Genomic DNA, 22,118 nt, shown 5'->3' on the forward strand with positions numbered 1-22,118 from the left:
ACAAGTAACATCAATTGATAAACAGAATGAAACGAATACCAGTTTAAACAACCCCACACTGCTGATAATGTGGAACGCTAGAGAGTTTGCTCGCTTTTTCAGTTTTTCATTTGCTCGTTTCATGGCTCATGTTTTAACTTATTAGAGCTGCTGTAATTTATTTCCAAAACTATGTTAATTCCCCTTTAATTATGAACATTTTCTGTTGATGCTTTACGCTATTCTATAGATGTTCGCACACACAAACACACACATTACAACCAAAAGCTTCTATGATGTGTATCGCCCCACCCCACCCACCGCCCCTTATCCTGATTAGGCGTGGGTTAATGAAGAGTTGTGGATGTCTTACAAAACCAAATCAGAAGTATGATTCCGACTAGGCACTGTTATTTCGCTGGCGATCAATACGATATGGCGTGACAAGCCCGCACAAGTGAGGTACTCAATCATCTGGATGCTGCACAATGAATGTTGGTGGTGGCACAGCCTCTTTTGAACGAAGCCATAAGATTGGAAATTATGCTTTCCCAATCACCGTACACGTATACATCTGGGTTGATGCGAAACTAAGGTGCTTTTTTCAGTGAGTCGATAGCTTTAGTTATCGCCCCACTGGAGTAGGCACCTAAGTACACATAGAATATGGACGTATGCTAGTTGGCTATGCTTTGCAATTCTCGCCGAACACTGCTAAACCGTCGACCCGACGCCGTTAAACGTTACTAAATCATTCAATTAAATCATTTCATATGTCAATGCGACACCTCCTCCACCTTGCATCCTTTTGCCCACTTGATGAATACTTATAATGATTTGCAACATGTGTGTTACAACATTTCGAACCGTAAAAACAATGGGTTTACCGGTTCGAATCCATCCAAACCCTCACTGCGCTCTATACTTCTGTCACTTGTATGATTTTTTTAGAGGGTTACAACAATGGACACAAAACATTGATGAATAATGAAAGTTCAGCCACCATTTTTCGCTCAGTCTAGGCGTAGGCCATCAATAAAAAAGAGCTAGTCTTTTGTTAGGGGTAGCAAAGCAGTAGCAAATTGTGGGAAAGAAATTTAAGCAAGTTAAGCAAATCCATATAACTATATGGACAGAAGCCCACTTAAATATTGATAAGGCAGAAACTCATTGCAAAAATTTTCATACATTTTTTATAACATAAAATGTTATTATTAAAAAAAAATACAATTCCGGAGGTGGAATAATGAAAATTGGTGGAAAGGATAACATGCTGAATGCAACAAAATGGTACAACAACAAAATAAGTGACTCGTCTATTAACTTTTTTTTTAACCTGTTACAGTAGATCTTTAATGTTTCCTGGAACCAAAGCACACGCTTTCAATACACTGAAGCAATTTCAGGCGATGCCAACGCTTTGGATTTACTTCAACGTAGCACATCCATCCTTGCATCCTACGTCAATAACCTATCTACAACTTAAGGGTAGTTCGAGGATGTTAGATATAAAAACAGACTGAGACTGAGGTAAGGTTGAGGTAAACTTTCTCCTGTTGCATTCGCTAACAAAAACATAATAAAACATAAGATTGATTCTACACAGCGTAAAAACTTTTGATGTCACGTGGAAAGTTTGACTTTTCGTCAAAACGTCCATACATGAAAAATGGACCTTTTGACGAAAAGTAAAACTTCCCACGCGGCATCAAAAGTTTTTGCCCAGTGTAGAATCAATCTAACAGGGAATGTGCGGCAAATTTTAAAGAAAGTGATAGAGCTGTACAAGAAGTGTTTCCAATAATTTTAAGGAATCAAACATTGAACATAAACGTTTGGATATCCACATACATATTACTATATATTTGTATCCTGTGATTTCCACTCTGCGCAGTAATCTGATCAGGCATATTTTACCCTCAAAAAACCACTTGGCTAAAACCGAGCAGCGACAACGTGTATCCACTTTCCTTGTTACCTTGTCACTAAGTATAGTTGCTCGCAAATGCTCCTCACACACTTATACTTGTTTATCAAGCCATTATGAGCTCGCACAATGTGTTTTCTTTAACTCTTTTATAATGATCATCATCATAATTATCCAAACCACCGGCAACCAATTGAGTTTTGTTTACTTAAAACCGATAAGCCGATTTGTTTTGCGTAAAAGTACTGATGAACACCATGTCTCCTGTGCTACCGCTGCGTTGGGCACTACCGATCATGGTCCCACAGAGCTTGTCGCTTGGATCCTTGAATTATTTCTCTATTTTCTTGCTCTTGTAAGCCTTTCATTTTGATTCGTCTTGATCCATTGGTTCTTCCGAGTCCTCGCAGGACACATCTGAAGTTCTGGGTGTATTGAAAATGAGAATGGTAAGTAATTGATTTCACAAATAACAGAGTGACCGAAATAAAATCCCCGAAACGAATGGTTTGCTGTTAATGATTTTGCTTCTTTTCTCCCCAGCACAGTTTAACCAAACTATGCTTATGCTCATTTCACTCACCTTTTCAACGATTGCATCGAGAGCCCAGCCATCGCCGTAATTGTATCCGATTCTTCTCGCTCACTACTATACGCTTGGAGAGCAGGCAGGCCGACCGTGTGGGCGAATCGCTTCAAGCACGGCCAGTGCGACATCTGTATGGCAATCGTCTTCTGCAGTGTTTCGATTGCAGCCTGGCAGGGCGCTCGAGCTAGCTCGGTAGACTCAATGTTAACCGTGCTCTCGGCGCCCAGCAAGGCCCTAATGCATTCCTCTGCAGAGTCGCAAATTGCGGGCAAATCATAGCCACCTTCCAGTGCTAACACTATCTACAAGTACAAATAGGAAGGGATAAATATGGGGGATATAAATGAGGCTAAAATGATAACAATTTTCAAGGGCGAGGGGCCGGACTAACTTTGGAGACTTACCTTGCCATCCGCAAGCTGCATCAGTTCGCGAGTTAGATGGCCAAAGCAGGCTGGTGATACAACATACCCACCGAGTGGTGCCGGATGGCCGATGGCGGCATCAAAGCCGGCCGACACGAGCACAATATCAGGATGAAAATCTCTCGCAATCGGCATCACCACGGCTCGAAACGCGGCCAAATACTCGGCATCGCCTAGGGGCGGATTCACACCACCCGACCATGCCACATTCACATTAAAGCCAACGCCCGGCCCCGCGCCACACTCGGTCGGTCCGCCTGTGCCCGGGAAGAAATTTCCGTCGTCGTGGCGATGGATGGAAAGATAGAGAACGGTTGGGTCGTTATAGAACACCTGCTGTGTACCGTTGCCATGATGCACGTCCCAGTCAACGATCAGGATACGACGAATCTCCTGCGGCATTCGGACGCGGAGCAATTTTGCTGCGAGCGCAATCGAATTGAAAAAGCAGAAACCCATCGCAGCGTCTGCTTCGGCGTGGTGGCCGGGTGGTCGCACGACGGCAAACCCGTTGCGGTTCTCTCGCCGCGCTACCCGATGGCTCAGATCGATAACACAGCCGGCGGCCATCCTGGCGGCGGCCGCCGTATGATGCTCGTTCCACGTGGTGTCTAGATCGACACCCACTCCGCCACACGCGAGCCGCACAAAGCTGACGCGGCTGCTATCTACCTTCTGACGGTTAAGTTGACCGGCTCCGAACAGCAAAGCGTGTGCCTCGGTGTGAACCATCTGCAGTTCCTCGTGGGTGGCTTTGCGGGACCGTATCTTCTCACAGCGCATCGCCAGCCCCGTACCAATGAGCCGGGCCCAAATGCTCTGCAAACGGCCGCTGTGCTCGGGATGATTCGCGTTATCACCACATACGCAGACGTGCTTCAGCATGATACTATCAAAGGCAAGACCAGTGGTGGTGGTTGCGCCAGTCGATGTTGCGTTGGTGATAGGAGATGTTGGCGACGGCTCCAATGATATGATTGCTGATGCAGACGTGGAGGTAGTAAGTTGCAATGGCACTGCACTGATCGTGTTCGTGCACGAGGAGTTCGCCCCGGTCAGCCGCCGACTCAGTGGTGTTAGTCCATCGTGCGTATAACTAAGCATTGAACGACTGCGGTTCTGAACAGTCAAGTTCACTGGTGGGGGCAGATCGTCATGATGCTGCTGCTGCTGACCTGTGTCAGCGAAGATGTTTTGCTGATGCGCAACACCGATTTGCGAGGTTGAACAGAGATGGACCAGTGGGCTAGATGAGGTTCGAGACAGCGGACGCAAAACAGGCCTGCCTGTTGCTGCAGCCGCCGCAGCCACTTCTGCATGTGCGTAAGGTTCTTCGGCCACTGTTAGCTGCATGGAGCGACGAATGAGCAGCTCTCGCTGATGGTGATGATGTTGTTGCATTAGCTCTGAATAATGTTGAGCTTGGTTCTGCTGTTGTTGTTGTGCATGAGAGGAGGATGGTGCTAGGATATCTTCGTGGGCGATGAGCGTTTGTGAGGTGCTCCTGATAACACTGTTCGCAAGTACCGTCTTCGGTGGTTGCTTCTTGTCGGTTAAATCGATCACTTCATTTGATTCAAGCTCTTCGCGTAACTGCGGCTCCCGGTTAACGTTATTGGCGGCTCGACTAAGCGCCGTCTGGCGTATCTTTTGCTTCAAAAACAGATGCTGCTCGTGCGCCTGTCGCTCAGCCTGTGGTTTAAAAAAATAAATAAAGCAATTTGTATCGTTGCGAAAGACTGAACATCTTTAATTATGCTAATGTAGACTACTTACATCTTTATTTTCAAAATGAGGCGGAGCAATGTTCACTAAGGAGCTGTTTGTTCCGGCAAGCATCGGATGTCCCAGTGGTAACGGTGCGGACTGCGTGCGTCCTAGTGGCCGATGGCTTTGCTTATTAAGCCGACCCTGGGCGACTTGAGCATCCGTTATCGACTGTTGATATGCCGAGGATGCGGCAGCAGCAGCCGCTGCTGCAGCGGCAGCCGCATGCAATCCTGGCAATTGAGCCCGCCCGATACCAATGGTGCTGGCAGTTGCTGTCGTTGCCGATGCCGCTGCAGCACTTTTATGGCTGTGATGCTGTTGCTGCTGCGAAAGATGGAGCTGTTGTTGCTCCGCCAAATCTAACATAGGATTTCCGAACACAGAGAAGTTCGGTAATCCTTGCGCTCCAATTAGCTGCGTTGTACGTATAGCGCTTAGCGCCTGCAAGTAAAATATGGTAAATTCTTTGATAAAATAGATGCCTCATACATTCAAGTGAATCATATTGTAGATATTTACCAAATGTGCAACAGGTGCAGATGTGCCGAGATGCGGTCGGCCGAGTGAAATATTGGGCATTGAGGGCGAACTGAACAGCGCTAAGTCGTTGATACTTGATCGAGCAACCGAACTATACTGAGGGTCTTCGTTTTCCTCCTGGATTGGTGCATTCGTCGGCGAAGCTCTACTACCTACGGTCGGCGGAGAATTTGGGCACGAGTCCGTCGGTGTACCGGTCTTGCCAGATACTGGGCAATCTGTAATACATGCAACACGCCGTGCAGCAAGAGAAAAGAACACCAAATGAAGATATATAAGTTCTATCGCAAAAACATGAACGTCTTAAAAGGTTTTTGTATCATTTTCCGGGTAACACACACACACGCACGCACGCGCACACACACACATAATTATTCGAGTTAATAAAAAACGAAAACAAACACACACACTTCGCATCGCCAGAACACCTCTGTATTTAAGGATATCTGTTAAGTAAGCATACATCTCTCGCAACTACTAAACAGCAACCAACAATTTGCAGAGCAGAGACAGCATATCAAGAGTAACTGAAATTACGAATATGCTTCATTGCCACTCGTGCGTATCTGGTCTCATTTGATTTTGTATATCTTTATCTGAAACGAGGTACATACTTGACTGGGACAGCGTTGTGCTGTGATGGTGAGGATGCTGCTGCTGCTTCTGCAGCCGTCGTAAGCGCTCCTGGCGTCTAGCGGCAATCGGTCCGTTGAGTGATCGCTTTTCGATTACCCGCTGCTTGAGCCGAATCTTCAGCAGGTTCGGTTCGGATGCTGTGGTTGCAAGGTGCAAGTTAGTAGTAGTAACGGTTTTAATCAGTGTACATGAGTAAGCTTAATGCGCTAGGCGATTAAGTCTGCGAGCAATACAGATGAGCAAGAAACAAGGACCTTGACTGGGAGAACAAACCATTCTAGCTTTCAAAACGTGTCTTGCGAAGGAAGCATTTAATGCAGCAATAATGTAAAACAAATGTTTCTTTGCATTTATTATTGTTGGAGAGATATACTCTTAGCCGTACTAAGATAAATATAATAAACTACATTCTCTGCAGTACATTCCTACTTCATTATTTAACAGATACTAACAGGGAAGCATCTGCGAAGAAGCAAGCCCATTTTGTAAAAGAAACATCTTCGATAACAACAACAAAGCCCAAAACACAATGCAATATCATAATAGAAACCGAATGGCCGAACGTAAAAACAATCAACATCCTGTTAAAAACGGTAGCAGCCCTTTTTAATTGTAGCAATGGAAAACAAACAGTCGGATCAAATCAACAAAACAGTTGCTCGACCTATTCGAATAACTTGTCATTCTCGTAACGGAAACCAGTGCACAAGTTTACTCTTAAAAAAAAAAACAGAATATTAGAAGGAGAGAAATTAACACAAATTGCGTAAACAGATTATTTCACGCTTCACGACAGGCATGATCAGTATTGCATGCTAATGAAAAATACCGAAGGCTAGTACATAAGGGGTAAATAAGAAATTCGCAGCTTTGGTGAAACACAGAATAATACCTGTTTTACGCAGCGGAAAGTCTGGATCGTACTTTCCAATAGCACTGGGTGGAGGCGGAATTTTATACGGATGTGAGCTAACGGCAGCTCCGACGACTCCACCCGGCAGGGATTCACCGGAGGACGACTTAACGACTCCCCTAGGGTAGAAGAGAAACATACGATGGAAATAAATATACCGTTCGAGTGGATGGTTGCTTCCCCTGGGTATTTTTGAAAAACACCGCCATTTACCAGTTTCTGTACGGTAACGGTGAATTGAGCCCATTCGACGCGGCTGCCTGCTTTTTCTGAATAAGGAAAGTCTGTATAGTCACGCAAGATGCATAAAGCAAAAAAAGAAATACAAGGATAGGGTTAGAATCGTCTGCATAAACAACGAAAGGATTAGCCGATACTAGCTAGAAGAAAATCCTGGTTCTTCTTACCTGTAGCTTTTGCTTCACTTCCGAACTTGCGTTTGCAGAGCAGTCATGCTTTTCCTTGCGCTTAATCGCTTCACGTTCCCGTCGTTCCAGTTGCTGTGCAGCTACCTCCGCTATCCGCTGGTCACGCAACTCCTATGAGTGGATAATTACCGTTAGCATCGTTATACGACGAAATAAAAAACATTACCCTACCCTCTTCTAATACCTTACCTGAAACTTATGTTCCAATTGCTGACGGTGCTGCATTTCCAGTTCCTTGTTTTTTTCCTGGAACGTATGCCATAGCTTTTGCTTTTCCAGCTCCTGCTCCTTCTGAAGCTGCAACGCACCAACGCAAATGGAATGTGTAAGGGCTTCCGATTGATAAACCCGATAGTTCGGTAGTATTACAATTCTCAAATCGTTTGGCAGCATGACAACACTGATTCTTACCTCCAGAATCTGCTGATTGATGTCGGTCGGCGTGGTTCCTGTTGTGACCTGTGATGAGGTGGACGATGATGCTGCCGGTGTACTGTTGCTGTTCAGGGCAATGCCTGTGTTCGGTACGACTAGCACTCGGTCTCGGCCCATGGTTGAATCACGTGCCATATCTGTAATGAAAGTTTGCAGATGATTCTACATATTATTTTGGACCTGCAATCTCCGCCTCTACAGAGAGGACAGCTTCCAATCGAATGATAGTAAACACGTTGTCCCCGTAAAAGGATAGCCGCAAGTCACAGAAATGCTGGTATGAGGGGTTTTGTACCGGCGTCATTCAATGGATCAACTGTCCTTATGATCTGATCAACCATCAAATGTTGAGTGGGTAAAGATCAGCTCTTCTTCGAGCGTCATAAAATATTTTTATGCAAAAGCAAAGCACAATTGAGATGCAAATGGAGGGGAAATGCATTCGCAAAACATGTTCCCTTTTTAAGTGACTAGCCAATACGCCTACGCCGTATTAATCTTCAAGGGCATGTTAATCGTGGTAGAGAGAGAGAGAGAGAGAGAGAGAGAGAGAGAGAGAGAGAGAAAGAGAGAGAGAGAGAGAGAGAGAGAGAGAGAGAGAGAAGAGAGGGGGGGGGAGCACGATGGTGTCGATTGTTGGGATGTACTAAGGCAGAGATCTTTAACTAATATTGGGATCCCGATTCCAATGGAAGACAGTCAGCTGCCCATATTGTAATGTAGTATCCGTTTAACCGCACCACACACAAAAATAGTTTTTTTTATTTAATTACGTTTAATATTACTTGGCGGACGTGGCCGCGGGCCGCACAACATAATATTGAGAATTACGAGTTTGAGAACACTGTCCTAAGGGTTACCCTTGTGCGGATGAATAAACCAACAGGGAAGGAGGGAGGAGGGCCTCTCCAACGCGACTAGCCCGAACGGTGTTGGAGTGTATCCGTGTACGCAACATCGCGTGTACCACCGCTCCTTTCCGCCGTTCACGCACAAGATAGATGGTGCGCTGGAATACTATTTTTAGCAAAAATCGATAAAACTTGCCCTTTAACTTGAGCTATTAGACGGCGGTTCACGCGTCCCGCGCCAAAAACCGACAACGGTATTTGGAACGTAATATGTACACAATAAGGCTGCGACACACACGTCTCGGTGACGCCTACATGCCCATTGGTGTGTCGGTGCTGCCTGCGTGTGAAAAGTCGAACCAAGCGCGTGCGTGTTTGTGTCATGTGTTGTGAAAAGTCGCATTGTCGCTGTTTATATGTGCGCACATCATTTCACTTGGCAAACGTTTTATAGAAACTCGCGGTGATTAAGGTGCTTATTCCCGTCAGGCGTCAAATTCATTTTTGTTCATTTTCAAGTTCATTATCGCCTAAGGAAATCTCCCAAGCGATCGCTTTTTGGCTGGTGACAGTAGACGTTTTGTTCGGGGAAATAATCGACGAACCTAAAAAATCGTTGAACATGACTGAGGTGTCAACTAACGCCTGACGGGAATAAGCACCTAAGTGGATCGAAATGTAGCGCGCCAGCTACCATTTTTTACAGAAAAAAATGGCAAAACATAATCATGATTGATTCAAAAAAATCCTACATACTATCCTTGCGTGTGCCTTGAAATGTTCATGGCCCAAAAAACCGTAAATAAATTGTCAATATTGTTACATATTAATGAGCGTGTGTTGGCTTAACGAACGTTAACGAAAACTATGTAAGCAATCCAGCACAGCGGGCGTGGAAACAACTCGATTTTCTTTGAAGGAGGAGTGTAACAGCAGCTATTTGTGATCCTGCCCATCGGTTAATCGTTCCAAAAATAGATGAAGTTAAATTGCGATACTCCAGACGATAGGTAGCAGGCACATTTCTAATACATTTAAATCGATCTGCGATGGTGGCTGGATAAGCGACGCTGGATATTTTTTTCGCAATTGATCAGAACTACAGGAACTCCATTGAACTAGTTAGCTGGTGCCTAGTGAAGTGTACCGGGTTTGGTGGAAACCAGCATTATAGTACCTTTCTTCTCACGCATACGTTCACGATGACGCTCAAGGTCGACAGTTTTCGTTTCCCGTTCTCTAAAAACAAACGGTGGTGTCAGCAGGTGTCGGTTAAGAATATTTTGAACTTCTTGGAGCCCTGCTGACTAGACCTGTTCGGGAGGAAGGTGAACAGTGATGTTTGTCCAACAAAGGATCTCTGACGATTTCAGAGATCGTATTGGCCGGGGGTAGTTTGCAACGGTACAACTACCATTATCAAATCCACTATTCACACGAGCTAGCCAAACACAAACATGTTGCATGCAGAAATATGCACAAACTGTGGCTAGACTACCGACGAAATGTTTAGGGCCCTATTGTGTAAAAAGAATCACACGAATTTCGCTACCGACATTCGAGTTTGCTTAAAAACCGTATTGTGCTAATCGTGAGGTGTCTTTAATATACCAATGATTTTGATAGCCACTAAACCCGGATTCAATCCGGTTTCAAATTTCAAGCACGCTTTGTTTCAAGAAAAATCTGGTTAACATTGCGGAAAGTGCTTAAAAGTGCAGCTGTAATAAATAAAAAAAATATGTATGGGGCAATAGTCGATGAATTGAATGAAACTATTAACTTTGGCCACCCTCCAAATCACAACAAACTCGACCATTTTGTCAGCTCTTTCGACCTCCTTAGGGTCCTCGATAGCTTCGAGCGTCGCTCGATTCAAGCGCTTATTCTGCGGTACAGAACTTAGCGTTTAAAATCGAGTACGACTCGATGTGATTCCCACAATATGGCCCTTAATTATTTAAGTGAATGAGAAAGGGATAGGCCTACTCCTACATACAGTTGCACTTTGGGTATTTTTATGTTTTTTCTTCTTTTCCTTGTGCGTCTTGTGCGTGCCTGTATTAAACACAACCTTCTCCTACACACAGCATTACACATCTACGGGTGTCACGACACACACTACACATAATGGAATTCACTTTGACTGTGTTGTTGCTAATGTTTTTGTTATTGTTGTTAGTTTATCTTCAGTGCTGGACAGTTGACCGGGCTCGCCACCAGTTTTTCGTGTTGCACACTCGACTGTTGTTGATGATAATATTCATTCAATTGCTACTCCATCTCTTCCTTTCCTAGCATCAATAACCACCACTTACTTATACATGTTTAAAAATGTGTAAAAACTCAGATCAAATAATAGATGGAGAAAATTTTATGTCGTTCTGGCGTACACAACATAAGATTATCTGAAGTTACAGCCTGTGAGTTCCAGCGAGAATGAGCATTGCGCTCATTTTCCCTTGTGCCCTTATCGTTGCACATGCCGTGCATGTGAGCTAGGAAAATCTTTAGACAATTATCCAATTATTATTTTCTGCGCCAATATTTGCCATTCAAACAAACATCGCAATAATATCGCCAAGAGCATACGCGTTAAAAGTAGTACGATATTCTCGAGCAAATACGAATGATCTCCATAAATTTTGCTAATAATGTCATAGTCTGGACAAAGGATAGGACAATAATCTAGGAAATTTCCGCGCACCTTGTTTTCCCCAGACTATTTCCTCATTCGCTTTTCTTGTTCTCCTAAACCTTCTAGGTACCGAGATGTATGTATTTGTTTTTGCTGTCGCGTCGCGTTTTGTAATCACTATTCATCATTCGCGGCGCACGACTATAAATCACATCTAGGTCAACTTAAACAGTTTTAGCAATATATATATATATAATTATTATATATATATATATATATATATATATATATATATATATATATAAAGAGAAAGAGAAAGAGAGAGAGAGAGAGAGAGAGAGAGAGAGAGAGAGAGAGAGAGAGAAAGAGATGGAGGGGGGGATACGAAACTCCCTGAAGCACACCTTAAACGCCAAACAGTTATAGTTGAAGATTATAACCGAGTAAAAGAGAGTAGTAGTATAAAGAATCGAACTCAAAATTCTGCTAATCCAGCAGGAAGAATCAATATCACTGGGGTACGAGACAGAAGCGGTTGCGGTCGTGTTCCGCTCGCAATCTCACAATCCATTCCGTTTGTAGGTGGTGGTTGGTTGGTTGTTTGGTAAATCAGTCGGTTGGTTGGTTGGAAGTAAGTTCGTCTTCGGGCGCGATTCGTTCAACCAAAAACATAAGAAGGACACAATCTTGAATACCGTTCCAAAAACCGCACAACGAAATACACAAGCACACTCACGCACGAACACAAGGTCAGCGACGCGGAGACGACACCTCCGCCTGAGAGGAGCGTTTCTCTAACACTCAAACGCCGAGATGGTCAAAGGTTCAACACGTAACCATCATCATCATCATCCATGACGGCTTGTGAACCGCGCATGTCTGACATAGCCCAATGAACCACACAGCGCGGCCGATTCATGTGTTATGTATGTGCGTACGTGCATGTAGATGTGTGTGTGTGTGTGTGAGTGGGGGAGGGGGGATAGAAACCAACTATTACAAGGTGTTTTAAATAAATAGGTGGTGTCTTAGAAGCTTTGACAGGTCGCCTCATTGGATATTTTTGACGTTTGACTCCGGTCGCTTTATATCAACAAAGCCACGTGAGTTTCAAGAAGAAGAAAAAGAAGACATGAGCAAGTTTAATGGTTTTATCTGACAAAGTACCTCTATTTCGAATGATTAAATGATTCATCTCTCTATTAAAGATCAAACGAGCGACCGAGTTGTGTTTTACTGCGAGTGAGCACGGTCCAGGAACGATAGCTAGCTCTGGTTCTAGGCCGGGTGGCAAAACCTACAGGCCGATACCATATTGAAATGCTAGGAAGAACTTTGGGAAACTTGTATAACTTTAACTTTCGTGCCACTTTTTGTGAATTTTAACTTTCGTAATACCACGGAAAAGCGAAAACAGCTTCGAAAAGTGCGTCCCCGAAGTAAACATAAACAGTCCCGTCCCTGTCAAACTCTGAAGTTTTTTCTAAAATCCGATCGGGGTTTTGTTCTACTAGAAGCCACCTCTCTATTTAAAACACCTTGACTTGCCTTAGCCCAAGGCAAGGTACTTTAAAAAGACAGGTAGCATCTTAACCGCTTTGACAGGTCACCATTTTGAATTTGTTTGACATTCATAGGAGGGCGCTTTTATAAACAAAACCACGTGAGTTTCAAGAAGAAGAAGAAGAAGATATGGGCAAGTTTGGTGGTTTTATCAAGGAAAGTACCTGATTTCACTCTTTTTCGGATGTTTAAATGATTCACCTCTCTATTTAAGATCAATCAAGCAACCGAGTTATGTTTTACAGCGAGTGAGCACGGTCCAGGAACGCTAGCTAGCTCTTGTTCTAGGCCGGGTGGCAAGACCTACGGACCGATACCATATTGAAACACTAGGAAGAATTTTGAGAATATTTGCATAAACTTCAACTTTCGTGCCACTTTTCGTGAATTTGAACTGTCGTAATACCACAGAAAAGCGAAAACAGCTCCGAAAAGAGCGTTCCCGAAGTAAACATCCCACCATCCCGTGAATGTCAAACTCTGAAGTTTTTTCTAAAATAAAATCGGGGATTTGTTCTGGATAAAGCTACCTGTCTTTTTAAAGTACCTTGGCCCAAGGTACTTTAAAAAGACAGGTAGCTTCTTAACCGCTTTGACAGGTCACCATTTTGAATTTGTTTGACATTCATAGCAGGGCGCTTTTATCAACAAAACCACGTGAGTTTCAAGAAGAAGAAGAAGAAGAAGAAGATGTGGGCAAGTTTGGTGGTTTTATCAGGGAAAGTACCTGATTTCACTCTTTTTCGAATGTTTAAATGATTCACCTCTCTATTTAAGATCAATCGAGCAACCGAGTTATGTTTTACAGCGAGTGAGCACGGTCCAGGAACGCTAGCTAGCTCTTGTTCTAGGCCGGGTGGCAAGACCTACGGACCGATACCATATTGAAACACTAGGAAGAATTTTGAGAATATTTGCATAAACTTTAACTTTCGTACCACTTTTCGTGAATTTGAACTGTCGTAATACCACAGAAAAGCGAAAACAGCTCCGAAAAGAGCGTTCCCGAAGTAAACATCCCACCATCCCGTGAATGTCAAACCCTGAAGTTTTTTCTAAAATACGATCGGGGATTTGTTCTGGATAAAGCTACCTGTCTTTTTAAAGTACCTTGCCTTAGCCTCACCGGAATAAGCATCTTAAACTTACGGTCCAGTGAAAAAGAGGATCCAGACAAATCACTCGCGGATGGGAGCGGGCTGATCTCCCGTTTTACCTACCCCTCCAAATTGAGAGCTTTTGAAGAAAAAAATTGGACCAATCTCGGACATGACTGAAAAGCTGGTAAAAGACTGAAAGGTAAAAGACTGAAATAGGCCCCCCCACTCACGGTGAGTTACTGAGTGATCGAAAAAATCGTTGTTTTACTGGTAAAATGTAACTTTTCCACCCCTCCTCCCTCCCCTAATACATTTTTTTTCGTTTCCACATATTTTTATGAAGGTTTGCTTATCTAAAAAGTGATAATTAACGATTTTTTCGGTCACTCAGTAACTCACCGTGAGTGGGGGGGCCTATTTCAGTCTTTTACCAACCTTCATAAAAATATGTGGAAACGGTAAAAGACTGAAATAGCCCCCCCACTCACGGTGAGTTACTGAGTGACCGAAAAAATCGTTGTTTTAATGGTAAAATATAACTTTCGCACCCCTAATACATTTATTTACGTTTCCGCATATTTTTATGAAGGTTTGCTTATCTAAAAAGTGGTATTTAACGATTTTTTCGGTCACTCAGTAACTCACCGTGAGTGGGGGGGCCTATTTCATTCTTTTACCGGTAAAAGACTGAAAAAGGCCCCCCACTCACGGTGAGTTACTGAGTGACCGTAAAAATCGCTGTTTTACTGGTAAAATGTAACTTTTCCACCCCTCCCCCCTCCTCTAATACATTTATTTACGTTTCCACATATTTTTATGAAGGTTTGCTTATCTAAAAAGTGGTAATTAACGATTTTTTCGATCACTCAGTAACTCATCGTGAGTGGGGGGCCTATTTCAGTCTTTTACCCTTTTACCGTGGAAACGTAAATAAATGTATTAGGGGAGGTGGGAGGGTAAAAACCCACTATTTGCACCTCCTCTCACGGAGCACTCAAAAATTCATCCATTTGGTGGCAGGGTTGAGTCAATAGCTAACGTTAAAGAAACGGGTGATCGGGTAAATGCAACTATTTGTCGCGTTAAGTTGTGATTAGGCTTGTAATTAGGCGTTTTACGCTCTATTATAGGCCCAATACATGCAATGTTAACTTAAAACTATATGTAGAATGATTTACAAAACAATAATAGACTGATAAACGACTGAAATAGGTCTCCCACTCATGATAAGTTACTGAGTGACCAAAAATATCGTTAATTAACACTTTTTTGGGTAACAGGCTGAAATAGGCCCCCCACTCACGGTGAGTTACTTAGTGACCGAAAAAATCGTTAATTACCTCTTTTTAGGTAAACAAACCTTCATAAAAATGGTAAAAGACTGAAATAGGCCCCCCACTCACGGTGAGTTACTGAGTGACCGAAAAAATCGAGGTTTTAATGGTACAATGTAAGGTACAAGACTGAAATAGGCCCCCCGGTAAAAGACTGAAATAGGCCCCGCCACTCACTGTGAGTTACTGAGTGACCGAAAAAAATCGTTGTTTTAATGGTAAAATGTTACTTTTCCACCCCTCCCCCCTCCCCTAATACATTTATTTACGTTTCCGCATATTTTTATGAAGGTTTGCTTATCTAAAAAATGGTATTTAACGATTTTTTCGGTCACTCAGTAACTCACCGTGAGTGGGGGGGCCTATTTCAGTCTTTTACCCAGCCTTTTACCGGGAAGGAGGAAGGGGTGGAAAAGCTACATTTTACCAGTAAAACAGCGATTTTTTCGGTTGCGTTACCCGATCGCCCGTTTCTTTGACGTTAGCTAATGATTCAACCCTGCCACCAAATGGATGAATTTTTGAGTGCTCCGTGAGAGGGGGTGCTAATACCCGAGAAACCAAATTGAGTGATTTGAAAAAAAAAAGTTAATACCATCTCGAACTTCACAGAAAAGCTCTGATGTCCGAGTACACGCTATTTTGGCAAGGGAGTAAACACTGATGAGAGCTCGAGATAACATTAACTTTTTGAACCCATGAATCCAAACGTAAACGGATGAACCCTGAGAACTTTTAAGGCGTGGCCAAAAATTTTCTTGAAAAACGAAAAAGAAATGGCGACCGCCGCCATTTCTGATCGACGATCTTCTGTCTGTCTCATTCCCTCCCCGTTCTAGCTCGCTCTGTCGTCATCGTCGTAGGTCGTGATTTGTCGGTATGTTTGTCTGCGTTGTGTATGAATGTTGATGAATGAATGTCTATGAAGTGAAATGATGTTAAGGAGATGATAGGATTGGGGATGGGAATTTCTAACACGCAACACACTGAACTAACTACTTTGCTGATGATCACCTGTTGATAAACGCTACATCAATACGTGAGATCGAGACCGTGCGTTGTGACAAAAAGTTCATACATTTTAAATTGTTCACAATGTCACAAACATGCCTTCGAATGATCATCATGATTCACATTGATTTAACTGAAAAACAAACATAATATTCAACAAAAAATTGGTGTCACGCATCATGTGCGTATTGGAAACCGCGCACACGATCATCACGCACAACACGAACAATCGATTGGACCATAAAACGCATCATACCTTGATACCAAATCAACACAACTTTTGACCAATCGCTATGCGCAAAGTGCATCTGGATTGATGCACTTTGTGTACATCTTTCTTGGGCAGCAAAGATAGACGAGCTAACGAAGGATATAGCACAACTTATATTGGGTTTTCCCAGGAATATGCGACATTAACACACGGCGGTTTGAGCGCAAAACTCCGACATTCTTGAGCATGTTTTCCGCCTATCAAAATGCGGCAACACACGATCAATTCGCGATCGTTTTCTTCTGCTGTTAGCTGCATCGACAACGCCCTTTTCGGTGGCTATCACCAACGCGTAGTAAACACCTTGGTGCACACGCTCTCCTCGCTACAAACCCCTCCTCCTCCCATTGTTCGTACATCCTGCGCTGATTATTGTCCTTTGTTCTGCATTCTGCGTTTCGTGCTTGGCACCGGATGCTGTTGCCGATTGTTCTGCTGCTGTTTTGTAGTTCTCTTCTGATTGGGCAACTGCACAAGCAAGCAAAAACATCCATTGGTTTTAGCCATATTCCCGCACCACTCTTAACCCTTTCAAATGTTGTGAAGATGGACATCTTCGCCCCTTTCCCAACTCTCGTCCACGCAAGAAACGCGCGCGTCTTTTCTTGCTGTCGTGGGCGGAGATCGCGCTGCGTTTTCATCACTGCCTAGCTCTTCCAGGGCAGATCTTTTCTAACGCCGTTTTCATATCCTGGCCGTGCATTGATGATCATCTACCGGTAAAAGACTGAAATAGGCCCCCCACTTACGGTGAGTTACTGAGTGACCGAAAAAATCGTTGTTTTAATGGTAAAATGTAACTTTTCCACCCCTCCCCCCTCCTCTAATACATTTATTTACGTTTCCGCATATTTTTATGAAGGTTTGCTTATCTAAAAAGTGGTAATTAACGATTTTTTCGGTCACTCAGTAACTCACCGTGAGTGGGGGGGCCTATTTCAGTCTTTTACCGTATTTAGAAACCCGGACCCACCTCAACCCTCATCAATGGTTGTGCCAAAGGTGCTAGATGCCGCTCGTTCCAGTACAGTGACCCCGCATGTACCCCGTCATGTTACGTGCAGTCTTTTTTATGTCAATACACAGAGAATGGAAATAACCACCAACTTTGACAACATTTTACACAAAGTAGCAAGAAGCCATGTTGAGGCGCGATTTTTGACAAATATATATCATTGTAAGGTTTGCTTCGGTTGATCAAATATCAGTAAAAAAAACCAAAACTTATAAAAAAACAAATACGTAAATCCTCAGAAATTCAAACAAATCGCATACGGTCTCACACATACACCCACATACATAAGTAGTCTTGCCAGATACAACCAAAAATCAGATAAGACTACAAACTTATCAGCATCGATGGGGACATTATCACACGCATCAGTCACGGCACAAACTGCCAATAAAGCATTCACCAAGATTCACAGCCTCGCTAGGTTCTATATTGCGGCAAAACGAATATTTCCACATAGCGTTTTTAGTGGGTATGGAAAAAGAAACAAACTTCCATCTGTGCGTACATACGACATGGTCTGAACGATGCTATGCGCACTGCAATAAGCGCTAGTATCGAAACATTGTTTTACATACACCCGCTATCTCATCTCTCTCTCTCTCTCTCTCTCTCTCGCGCAATAGCTCTCTTTTTTCTTTCTCTCTTTCTCTCTTTGCCGAGCTACGAACCGGAACTGTTCTCTTAAAGCGCCTAACTGCGGCCGGTGGCAAGCACATGACCTAGTTCCTGCGAGAATCTGCGGGATGTGCCTGATCGTCCCAGTAGTATGCAATGTGCCAGTTGCACGCACAAATGATACCGCCATTTCCGGTTTCTCGGTTGGGTGTTTCGCGTGTTCCGAGGTCCAGCAGCTTTAAACCAGAGCTCACCACTTCAGATGGCGTTGATCCTGCAAGTCCCTGTGCAAGTAGTCTGCTTCTGCGCAAAAGCTCCGAAACCAAAAGGAACGAACTGCATAAGAGACTATTTTTTTACATACAGTATATGTCGCGATGCGTTCGTGCTTTTGGGCGGATCTGTAGAGGTTTACTCTATACCACTACTCCGAAAGCCGGAAATGCCATGATTCGGTAGCAGGAATTCGAATCGATTAATTCGTCACGTGTTTTGAATTGAGCAAATTTAAAAGCGCGCATAAAGAAGGGGATAGGGCAACACAACACAGCGCCAAGAAACTGCGTATGAAACATACCGGAAACGGAATGGAATCGTGGGTGCGATTCCGAAAGCACTCGATTAGTCCAGCGCCCGTACAATCAGTTCATCGATTCGCTCAGAAGTCTCACATCCCAGGATGCGGAAAATCAGAAGTCGACCATGGCGTAGCCGAAAAGCCGAAAACCAGAGCTGCGTCCATTTAGCGAGAAGTGCCGTTTGATTATGCGAATGTTTGCTTTTGTTTAGGCGGGCAGGGTTTGCAGATTTAGCTCCGCTAACTCATGCCAATAATATAAATGTGTTTTGTTTGTTGTATTTGCTGTTTTTGTGCGAAAGGAATTGGCGCCAGAACTCCACGTTCGCGATAGTGATTCATCAGTTTAAAAAAAACTGATTAATTAAAACAGCGACGCAAAATGCTAACTTTAAATTCGAAGAAACAGGCATTTACGAAAGAAAAAAAGAAAGACTAAAATTAGAATCTCGTCGTTTGCTGATTATTGCGCGCTATAAATACCGTAAGAAAAGTAAAAGAAATTTCGTTACGACCTTTCTATTTTTGGCATTTTCTCCCTTCATAGCCTCCGCCCCTGTATCTACTATCTTCCCATCGATCGCTCTTAGAGTACCTTTTTCTGCCAGGGAGACACACCAGTACTGCAACTGTGCCAACGAATTTCATATTTCCTAGTCGATGTTCTTCTTTCTCCGTTTCATTTTATGTTCAGTAAACGCTACGCTGCGTTGTGTTGCTATTTATTCTGGTCATGATATTTGGCAAGTATTTTTATATTTATTGGATTTATGGATTATTTGAAAATATTATGATACGATTGACGGAGGGCTCAGATTCATACATCTAGACTAAAATTGATATAAGGAAACATTGCGATGCGACCGACTGCTGATAAAAGCAAGCAAGAAACAGACAGAAAAAACAGGAAGAAAGAAAGAAAGGGCGCTTGGAAGTAAAGAAGCAAAAAAATAAGGAAATAGGACAGGAAGGAAATAACGAAGAAAGGAAGAATGGAATGAAGGCAGGATAAGAAAATTAGCTTAATTAGGTTAAGCAGGTATAAAATAAAATCCCCACTAAATGGTCAGAATGCTGTAGGGGTGACTCATTGGTAGAAGCTAGCTACATAGTTGTAGGTGGTTTAGTCAGCTCATTTAACAGCTTCCCATGAACTTACCGCTACAAAAATTGTGCATTGTGTTGAAGAATGGAAACACTGCTCGGAACTACCAGTACAAAATACGTAAATACACACATTAATATATCATATCATATATCACTGACATGCGTATTCTACACGTACATCTTGGTGTGCGGAGAGGGACTCTTAGCGATGCGCGATGGCTGGCTTACGAACAGGCGAACGGGCTGTCTGACAGGCGGATATAACACGGAACAACCAAAACAAGGTGCCGCACACTTTTGTTTTTTCCTCGTTATTTCTTTTTCTTCTTAATCGGAACCGTTGTTCTTCGAGTAAGCAATGGGCTGCATTCATCTATCTATAAACGATAGAGATTTCAATTTCGTAACACGAACACCACTGTTAGCCTTGGTTGCGCACACTACTGCACTGAACTATCAACAACACCTTATTGCGCTCCCGTAGTCGCATTCGAGATGGACATATAAGCGGGAGGGAAGCGTGCTAACCCCCTTGGAACCCCCTTCCTAATTGGAGCTCGCGGGCCCTTTGTGGGCTGCTGACTCACTGACCACCGCACCAACTAGAGCACCAGTCAGACAGACATCACATTAGAACATTGTTGCACGAGATTTGTATGCGCCGCCCCCGAAGTCATCATTCAACAATCGCGCACCACACTTTCTTGGATTGAATCATGTCCAGCGGTGCGACCCCAACGTTATTGGGATTGAGAAGGTGGAAAGATACGTCGGTGCACTGCGGTGCTCAGAAACGTACACGCACCTATTCCTGCAGTTCATTCCCGGGTTACCCAAACACAACGTTGCGCCTTCCGAATGCGTTCCAGATTGATTTTACTGGTCAAGCATACACACTGTAGCTACAGTGCCAGGTATCCTGCCTGTTTTGTTGATGGGGAAAGGATGTTTGGAGGGGGTGGTCGTCGCAGGCGGCCGAAGCGACCAATATGCTGACAAAGGACAGGGGACTCCCTCGCGACCCTCTTTTCCTTCGTTCCTATAAGAACAGCCTGCGAAAATAGCACATGATATTGCACTTTCAGAGAGGTCGTCGATTAAAGTTTTTACGAAATTTACCTTTAATTTGTGAATCAGCTCGAAAGCGCGACCGAGCATGAAGTCAACAAGTGGGTCTACTGTCAACCGATGGGTGTTGCGGATGGGTTGCCAAACCGTTTACTATGACGGGTTCTAAGCTGCTCGGCTCGCGTGTATACACGATGACAATCATTAAATGCGGCAATGGCAAGGTGTTTTAAATAGAGAGGTGGCATCGTAAACGCTTTGACAGGTCACCATTTTGAACTTTTTTAACAGTTGCAAGCAAGGTACTTTAAATAGACAGGTAGCTTTATGCAGAACAATTCCCCGATCGGATTTTAGAAAAAACCAAGGAGTTTTAAATAAGAAGGTGGTTCTTAACCGCTTTGACAGGTCACCATTTTGAATTTGTTTGACATTGGTAGCAGGGCGCTTTTTATCAACAAAACCACGTAGGTGCTGCCAGACGGAGCGTAAATTTACGCGTAAATTTACACATTAATAGATGCTGCCACACGGAGCGAAAATTTACGCGCAAATTTGCACATTAATGCCAAAACGTTTACGCTTCGTGTGGCAGGGGTAAAAACCCCAAAATTTATATCGAAATGTCAAACGTATTGTTTACATCTGTGTTTTGGCCGCTGAAGTTGATTTCCGAATAAATTTTGCAGTTTTTAACGATTTTGTTGCTGTTGCTGTTATATTTATATTAAAAATGCAAAAACAATACAAAAAAGAACCTACATTTTCGTAAATAAAGCATTTGATAGCGTCAAGGGTTCAGCGAAAATGTCCGCGGACGTATAAAAATTTGACAGCGTGTAAGGGTTAAACGAAACCGTTTTGGCCTTAATTTTTTCGTTTGCGCTAGAGTTTACGCCCCGTCTGGCACCGCCTCGTGAGTTTCAAGAAGAAGAAAAAGAAGATATGGGCAAGTTTGTTGGTTTTATCAGGGAAAGTACCTGATTTCACTCTTTTTCGAATGTTTAAATGATTCATCTCTCTATTTAAGATCAATCGAACAACCGAGTTATGTTTTACAGCGAGTGAGCACGGTCCAGGAACGCTAGCTAGCTCTTGTTCTAGGCCGGGTGGCAAGACCTACGGACCGATACCATGCTAGGAAGAATTTTGGGAATACTTGTATAACTTTAACTTTCTTGCCACTTTTCGTGAATTTTAACTGTCGTAATACCACGGAAAAGCGAAAACAGCTCCGAAAAGAGCGTTCCCGAAGTAAACATCCCACAATCCCACCAATGTCAAACTCTGAAGTTTTTTCTAAAATCCGATGGAGGATTTGTTCTG

General features: G+C 43.4%; 1 protein-coding gene across 3 annotated transcripts; it reads right to left on the reverse strand.

The window, feature by feature from the left end:
• Window positions 1–1,270: 1,270 nt before the first annotated feature.
• LOC125956654 (histone deacetylase 4) lies at window positions 1,271–20,973 on the reverse strand. 3 transcript variants are annotated; one of them, XM_049688747.1, is made up of 14 exons: window positions 20,844–20,973; window positions 19,903–20,776; window positions 19,777–19,825; window positions 7,619–7,779; window positions 7,397–7,539; window positions 7,187–7,318; window positions 6,993–7,063; window positions 6,759–6,898; window positions 5,845–6,003; window positions 5,210–5,448; window positions 4,697–5,131; window positions 2,900–4,612; window positions 2,490–2,797; window positions 1,271–2,331 (listed from the first exon to the last, which is right to left on the reverse strand). In XM_049688747.1, exons 5-14 carry the CDS (start codon window positions 7,430–7,432, stop codon window positions 2,271–2,273), a joined length of 3,294 nt encoding a protein of 1,097 aa, XP_049544704.1. In that variant the 5' UTR covers window positions 7,433–7,539; window positions 7,619–7,779; window positions 19,777–19,825; window positions 19,903–20,776; window positions 20,844–20,973; the 3' UTR covers window positions 1,271–2,270. The 3 variants fall into 3 exon arrangements, with proteins under 3 accessions (XP_049544704.1, XP_049544696.1, XP_049544692.1); XM_049688739.1 differs by lacking the exons at window positions 19,777–19,825; window positions 19,903–20,776; window positions 20,844–20,973 and adding an exon at window positions 9,671–10,214 and having other exon boundaries at window positions 7,397–7,504; XM_049688735.1 differs by lacking the exons at window positions 19,777–19,825; window positions 19,903–20,776; window positions 20,844–20,973 and adding an exon at window positions 7,938–8,409 and having other exon boundaries at window positions 7,397–7,504.
• Window positions 20,974–22,118: the final 1,145 nt, after the last annotated feature.

Source organism: Anopheles darlingi, chromosome X (assembly GCF_943734745.1).
Source record: "Anopheles darlingi chromosome X, idAnoDarlMG_H_01, whole genome shotgun sequence".
NCBI classification, from domain to species: Eukaryota; Metazoa; Arthropoda; class Insecta; order Diptera; family Culicidae; genus Anopheles; species Anopheles darlingi.